This window comes from Zophobas morio, unplaced genomic scaffold, assembly GCF_036711695.1.
Source record: "Zophobas morio isolate AGI-343-1 ecotype UQ-CSIRO unplaced genomic scaffold, CSIRO_AGI_Zmor_V1 ptg000021l, whole genome shotgun sequence".
Classification (NCBI taxonomy): Eukaryota; Metazoa; Arthropoda; class Insecta; order Coleoptera; family Tenebrionidae; genus Zophobas; species Zophobas morio.
In genome coordinates this window covers 5,792,598-5,800,422 of record NW_026972126.1, presented here as the reverse complement: position 1 = coordinate 5,800,422, position 7,825 = coordinate 5,792,598, and the positions used below count along the sequence as shown (strand labels likewise).

General features: G+C 37.0%; 1 protein-coding gene across 1 annotated transcript; it reads right to left on the bottom strand.

Annotated features, from left to right (window-relative positions):
• Positions 1-2,112: 2,112 nt before the first annotated feature.
• LOC135132847 (trypsin-1-like) lies at positions 2,113-3,267 on the bottom strand. The gene is made up of 3 exons (XM_064061058.1): positions 3,139-3,267; positions 2,428-2,952; positions 2,113-2,378 (listed from the first exon to the last, which is right to left on the bottom strand). Exons 1-3 carry the CDS (start codon positions 3,182-3,184, stop codon positions 2,113-2,115), a joined length of 837 nt encoding a protein of 278 aa, XP_063917128.1. The 5' UTR covers positions 3,185-3,267.
• Positions 3,268-7,825: the final 4,558 nt, after the last annotated feature.

Below are 7,825 nucleotides of genomic sequence, written 5' to 3'. Positions count from 1 at the left end.
TGAAATTGAAACCAATGATGATGTTGAGCAAGTCGAAAACACAGAAAGAGAAGAACCCGCTATAAGAAAATCAAGTAGGGAAAGAAAAGCAAAGGAATTTTCTGAATATATTTGCTACCATGTTCAGTCGTTGACGAGGGAGCCCAAAAATGTTGAAGAAGCTGTTTCGAGTCCTGAGTGTACAAGATGGCTTGAAGCAATGCAAGCTGAATACGATGCACTCATTGAAAACAAAACGTGGACTCTCACAGATTTGCCAACCAATGCCAAAGTGATTGACAGCAAATGGGTATTTAAAACAAAATTAGATCAAGACGGGAACATAGATCGATTTAAAGCCAGACTTGTAGTGAAAGGCTGTTGTCAACGTAAGGGGATAGATTATCAAGAAACCTATTCACCTGTGGTACGATACAATTCGATTAGATTGATCTTAGGGCTTGCAGTCAAGTATGACCTTGACATTGATCATATGGACGCAGTGACTGCGTTCTTGCAAGGAGATCTTAACGATGACATTTTTATTCAGCAGCCTGAATTATTTGAAGTTAGAGGCCAAGAAAATAAAGTTTGCAAATTAAACAAGGCAATGTATGGTTTGAAGCAAGCTGGAAGACAATGGAATTTGAAGTTACATCAAGCGTTTATAGAAATTGGGCTAAATCAATCAAAACGAGATGACTGCATATATTATCTTTGCAAGGATAATAAGATTGTCATTGTCGCAGTCTATGTAGATGATTTACTCATTTTGGGCAACGATTCAAAAATGAAAAATGAATTGAAGAAAGAATTGGAAAGCAGATTCAAAATGAAAGATTTGGGAGAATTACAGTATATCCTGGGAATTCGGGTAACAAGAGACAGAAAAGAGGGCAAATTATGGTTGGACCAATCAAAATATTTAGAAGAGGTTTTATCAAAATTCAACATGGCAAACTGCAATCCGACTAAAACTCCGTTAAGTCCATCCGAGAAGCTAACAAAAGAAATGTGCCCAAAATCAACGAACGAGGTTCAAAACATGGAGAATGTACCATATCAAGAGGCAGTTGGGTCATTAATGTATGCATGTCAGGGTACGCGTCCGGACCTGGCATATTCTCTAGCGTTATTGAGCCGATTTAACAATAATCCAGGCTCTGCTCACTGGTCAGCTGTGAAACGAGTCCTTCGATACATCCAGGGCACAAAGGACTTCAGACTCTGTTTTACAAGGACAGAGAATGGAAAACTTGCAGGTTTTTGTGACGCAGACTGGGCAGGTGATGAAGATGAGAGACGGTCAACCACAGGATATGTCTTTACATTCCAAGGGGCCCCTGTATCATGGAATAGCAAGAAACAACCCACCATTGCTTTATCCACAACTGAAGCAGAATACATGGCTCTAAGTGCAGCGGCGCAAGAAGCTATTTGGTTACAGGGCCTTCTAAATGAATTAATGCCTGAAGTCGATGACGAAGGACCTATTCTGAAATGTGACAATAAAAGCGCAGTGGATCTGAGTCGAGTGGGAGGATACAGAGCAAGGACAAAGCACATAGATGTGAGACATCATTTCCTTCGTGAGCAAATTCAAGAAAAGGCCATACAAGTTCAACACATTGCTTCGAAGGAAATGACAGCTGATGTGATGACCAAAGCATTACCTCTGGAACTGCATGAAAAGCACCTGAAGGAAATGGGACTCAAGAAGCGTTAATTTTACTTTATTTAAATTTAAAAATTTTTGTTGTTGATAGTTGTAGTTTTCTAGTGGGAGTGTTGATATTATAGAAAACTACCCTTTTGCTAACTGTATTACCGACATAAGCTTGCGCATGTGCGCACTTGACAATGCAAGTTCAGTTGATGTACCACGTTGTTGCAATACACATTTCAATCGTTTCGTTCAGTTTTATTCACCTATAATTTCCAAACAATCAATTCCACTGGATAAAGCAAAACCTTGCTACATATACTACTTCCCAAAATCCTGAAATCAGGAACACCGCTCTATTTTTCATACTTTGTTGACAAATAGGAATGGCTTACAGTTAGTGTTAGGTAATATAAATAAATAAAAGCACAGTTAAATGATGATAATATAGTAGACTGTTTAAGTCAAATTTATTTAGGCAAATCAGTTACATACTCGTTAATAAAATCAATAAAGTTGCTGACCCTGGTATACACAGAAGGTGCTCCTTCATAACCGCACGGCACAAAACCCCAAGATACAATGCCAAGGACGATGTTATCCTGAATCAGTGGACCACCACTGTCACCTGAGCAAGAACTAACTCCAGCAGTTGATAGGGTGCAAACGTTTGAATCTTCAGACAATGGATTATCTGCATCTTCTCCGAGTAGAGCTTCAATAACAGAATTACATTCTAGAAAAAAAAAATAGATAGGATACCATTGATTAACAATTTTTCAAACCATCAAAAGACACCAACGGAAGGGTAGCAGTTTGCAATTGGGTAGGCGACAGGGGAAAGTTAGTAGGTGAAATCGAGCCCCATCCCGACGAAACGGTATCTCCAGTGGCAACACTACCAGCTTCTGGCAAAGCGATAGGTTTTACCAAATCTCCAAACGTCAAAGGACTTTCAAGTTGGAGAAGAGCAATGTCATTGGGTGCTACGCCACCAACGTAATTAGGATGAACAATTTTCCGTGTAACGTTTATTGTTTGTTTTTCTGTCGTATCTTCGTACAAGTTGGTAATACCAGCTATGACTATATGGTCTCCATCTTCAGGAACTTCGGTAATACAATGGCCGGCTGTGAGAATCCATGTTTCGGAAATGATTGATCCTCCGCAGACATGTTCGTGCACGCCACGAAATCCCCATTGGTAGGTAATTTGATGGGGGAACTGACCTGGTGCAGCATCTTCACCATTGACAACGCGAAGACTCGGGCGAAATAATGGCAGATTTAAGCGTTGTGAGGACGGCTTAGCTGTGAATATTTTGTGCTTAATCAATTCAAATTTAAGATTACTTTTAATGTGACTTAAAATAATCTTCAGAAGTTTTAACAAAGAATTTAGGGAAAATTTAACTTTTACATAGGAGGAACTATATTTTAAACAGAGTTATTCTGTTGACGCAATATAGGTTTTTTATAATACGATATTCAACTTACCTGAAACAGCAGCCACAAGGACGATTATGAACAAAAATGTTTTCATTGCGGTACCTTAACTGGCTATAATTCTGTCTGTACTGCTTTATATACTACAGATTCTTAGTGAAAACTAGATAGATATTTAAATTAAATTTATTACTTATACGAGTAGCACTTTTGATTAATCTGTAGTCAAGTGTTCTAAAAATGTTGGTACACTACTTCATTGATAAAAAAAATACTTGAAAACCAGAATTTCTAGCCTTGCAAAGTTTTTAAAAATTTCATAAGCGACATTTTCAAAAAATTTCTTTAGAAATAATTTACCACGTGTTTTCTTTCTTCCTGAAGTTCTCATTTTCCTTGTCTTTATATGTCCTGAAGATGCTCTTTACAAAAGTGAAGAAAACTTTGAAACCCATTTCAAATTTGATACGGTCCAAACCTGGAAAACTTCTTTATTTAGGTATAAGTACTCTGACCGTGAAAACCGCAACAAAAGTATTGGTATAAATAATATAACTTTGTTAGTGGGCAGTAAATTACTTTAAAGTAATATTGTCGAGAGCTTAATCCACAGTCTTAGGACGCGTAGACAGAACGGATCTCGAATACCATCACCATCACCACACGAGTATATAATGGAGTTGCATGTCAAAGTTCACCTACAATGTGTCTCATTTAAAATTGTAACAACACCTTAATTTTCTTCCTGCTCCACTACAGAATTATTTTTGGATCACTCTGGAAAAACGGAGTAATTTTACCGAGGAAAATTATACAGAATAAAAGAACACGAGTAATTGTCGAACTGAATTAAAGTCTATAATTAGACTTTTAATTGCTTATAATTTTGTTTTTTATATTCAAAACTTATCTTTGAGTTGGTAAGTAAGCAATGAAAACTAATGTAATTGCCTAATTGCAAATATTAGGTATAGAATCAACTGACGTTTTGTACTAGATTGACAAAATTTTTGGAAAACGATATGGCATGTCATTTTCTTGAAATTCTAGCAATATCAAACTGCTATTGATATACATATACAAAAAAGTTGATGACGTCATCACAATATTATTCTTATTAATTCATATTGATTTAAAATTTCACTTGAAATGTATACGGACAGCATGTCATTTTACTTACAATTTAATAATGGACATGTATGTATTTTTATTTTAACTTAATAAAATTTGAGAATGTATTTAATAAACTGGATTTGTTTAATTGTTTTAGAGAGGAGGAAAGTTTTATCCAAACAACTTGAGACCAATTTTTATGTTATTTTTAAATCATATGTCCCGTTAAGATCTTTCTGTCTTATTATCAAAATAATCAGTTGGTGATTGTTTACCAGTTTAGACCTGCCGCTTCCGCTCTACTTGAATAAGACACGCGTGAATATTGTGCCAAAGGTACTTGTTTCCAGTGCCAGTCTAGCCAACAAATTTTAAAACAATTACAGGATGTACATCACTTAGCTAAATAAAAATAAACACCAATACAGATTTTTTTTAGTTCTATTGTCATTTTCTGTAACACATGTTACATAGCAGAATTTAAAAATAAAAATGATACATGTTTTTTAAGTGTTCTCGCCAGGTGTATACGGTGAAACAACTGGAAAATTATAATTGTATGTAGTGTCACTAACACCATTTTTGCTGATATAAATATCATCGTTCGCACCAGCATCTTTGCCTGTATGATATTTGGAAAAATTTCTTAAAATTCAAGCAAAAACTCTAAACATTAACAAAATGCTTGTGGCCTATAAAACAAATTCAAATCACATTTGAATTTATGACTAAATGAGTTGGTTCTTTTTTACTATACCTACATCCATCTCTACGTTAATCATTAAGTAAGTACCTATGTATACACATATAGTAACTACAGTTACTTCACCTTAAAATGTTAATTGTAAATCTTTCTTCCTAAAGGTTGATTGTACCTACTGAATTTAAACAAAATTATGTGTATTTGGTGTATACTGATAATGCCGATTGTCCCAGTCTATACTTTGAAGCGATACCCAATATAAGAAAATCGTTAAACATAGGCAACCATGTCCACGTTCTTTTTTTCTAGTAGTTGGTAGCTACTCTAGAGAATTTGTGGGTAGTAATATGGTAAGAGGGTTGGTAGTGAAGTTGACACGCTTGATAGAGGACTGAAATGCGTCATTGTTTGGTATGAGTAAAAGCACGCAGTAAAAAAGCTAGATTAAGTTTAGTTGGTTTGGTAGTTAATAAAGGGGGGGGGGGGGTACCTTGTTTAACGAAAATTAATCGTACCGATGGCGACGCCACAATTTTGGCAACAAGAGTAACTAATTATTGCTGTTTTTCTGATCGGAAACGTGCAAATTTTCGACCGATGCTAACACATGGTGTACATTTGATTTATTGTTTGTGAATTCACAGTTCACGTTAAGATTTTAATCTTAGTGGTTCTAACACAATTTAACAGTCATGAGATTGTTCAGATAAAGCATTTGCTAGGAGATTTTATGGGATTGACTTATTCAGGTCTCTTTGTTTTGTTTATCAAGTTATAAATACTGTTACGTCGATCGGTGAAAAAAATCGGCGTGGGTTAAACTCAGCAATTGATTTCTCACTAAGTCAAATTTACACGACTTCGCTGGATTCTGTCTTACCTCAACTCGATTCGTCAACTGAATAATAATCGTTCCCGAAGGTGGCCTCTATTTAAAAGCCATACTTCCTTCTAGATGTGCGGTGATCGGAATTTTTCTGGATTGCTGTTCGCGACTTCCGCTTTCAGGCGTTTCTTTAGCATTTGCTAATAGTTCATTTACGGTAGTTAATTTAACCTAAGGTTGTCCCACTTTGGGAAAACGAACCGTGGAAAGTACAGCAGGACTCATAATACCATGGACTGAGGGACGAGGGGATTGAACTATTTCTTAGGTAGTAATCATCCGGATACCACCGTTCAACAACTACCCGGAAATTACCGAGACGTATTTCTCGCGACGAGGAGGGAGATTGCATCACCGAGACGTAATTCTGGCGACGAGGGATGCATTTTGTGTTTATTTATCATGTGTTTGTTTGGGATAGGTTGGGGACAGTCCACGATATAAACTCTCAAAGCTAATTTTTTTTTAAATAACCAATCACTTGGCGTAATTTAACGTCATGTAAATTCTTTGTTTGAATCGTTGATAAAATGTGGCATAATTTAACATCTCGTAAAATATGCATAATTTAGTGTTGTTCGTTTTTCTCCCTTGCAATTATAATACTCTGTTTCCGTTTGATATCGCCAAAAATCGGGATTAAATCTAACTGTAATAAATGCGCGGGATCGCGTGGAACTCAGATGGAGTGGCGGGGTCGACTTTGCGTGAAGGTGTACCTGTAATCCCAGTTTTCCTCTGTCGTGGACTGTGGTCGTGGACTAAGCTACCTTATTTGCGGGGATGGACGTAGGCCGCAGTTGATGCGAGTGTTTGAATACATGGCCCGTCGTGTGGCCCTGGTTGGGGGCAATAAGCATTCACGAGCAGGTGCCCTCGCGCCACTGTTGCTGTGCGCTCCCGCTGCACAGAGTTTATATTTAAATTTTGCTGTCTAGTTGACTGCCTTTGCTGTTACACATCCGTAATAACTTGTGCATCTGCATCGAGTTACTTTAATTCAGATTTTTCCATGTTTTTATTAAATTTGTGATATTCAAATATTTGCATTGTGGTGACCGAATTTGAATCAAATTTTCGCGCTTAAGTAATTTGAAAGCCAATGTGAAAAAAAAATTCAATAAAAAAAATCGTTAAACACAGGCAACCATATATGCACGTTAGCGCTTGGGGTAGTTCTGCATGTTTTAGTTAGAGGGCGGTAGTCGGGTTGGCGGAGGAGAGTGGCATGTTAAACGCATGGGGGAGACCATTACGTTTTTGTTCGATGTAGTGGACGCATGGTGAAAAGACGCTGTAAGTAGCTAGGTTAAATTAGCTGGTTTGGTAGTTAATAAAAGGGAGGAAGCTTTTGTTTAACGAAAATCAATCGTAACGCCCATGGCGCCCAGTTTCCCCAGTCCGCGGAAAAGTGTTAATTTTCGGGACCAACGCGGACCACCTCGTGTAAATTTGTTTTATTGTTTGTAAATTCACCAATCAAGTTAGTTTTTTAATCGTCAGCTAGTGCTGACACAATTTAACAATCAGGATTATTTAAATAAAACACGTACTAGGAGATTTCATGAAATTCATTTAGTCAGAATAATAATTCTTTGTTCAACAAATTACGAATGAAGTCTCTGGATGCACATATGTAAGTGTTACATTATAAGACTTCTTAATTCTTCACACAAGACTGCTAATGTTCATTTACGGCAGTTCAATTAACAAAATTCATTATACTGTGAACTGGTGAGGGGTTAAAATAATTTCTTCCCTTAGGCAGTTATCATCGTGATTAGCATCGTAATCATCATTACATCACTGAGGCATGTCCTCGCAACGCTAAAGATTGATTACATCACCGGAGCATGCCCTCGCAAAGCTAAAGATTGATTACATCACTGAGGCATGTCCTCGCAACTCTAAAGATTGATTACATCACCGGAGCATGCCCTCGCAAAGCTAAAGATTGATTACATCACTGAGGCATGTCCTCGCAACACTAGAGATTGATAACATCAACGAGGCATGTCCTCGCAACGCTAGAAATT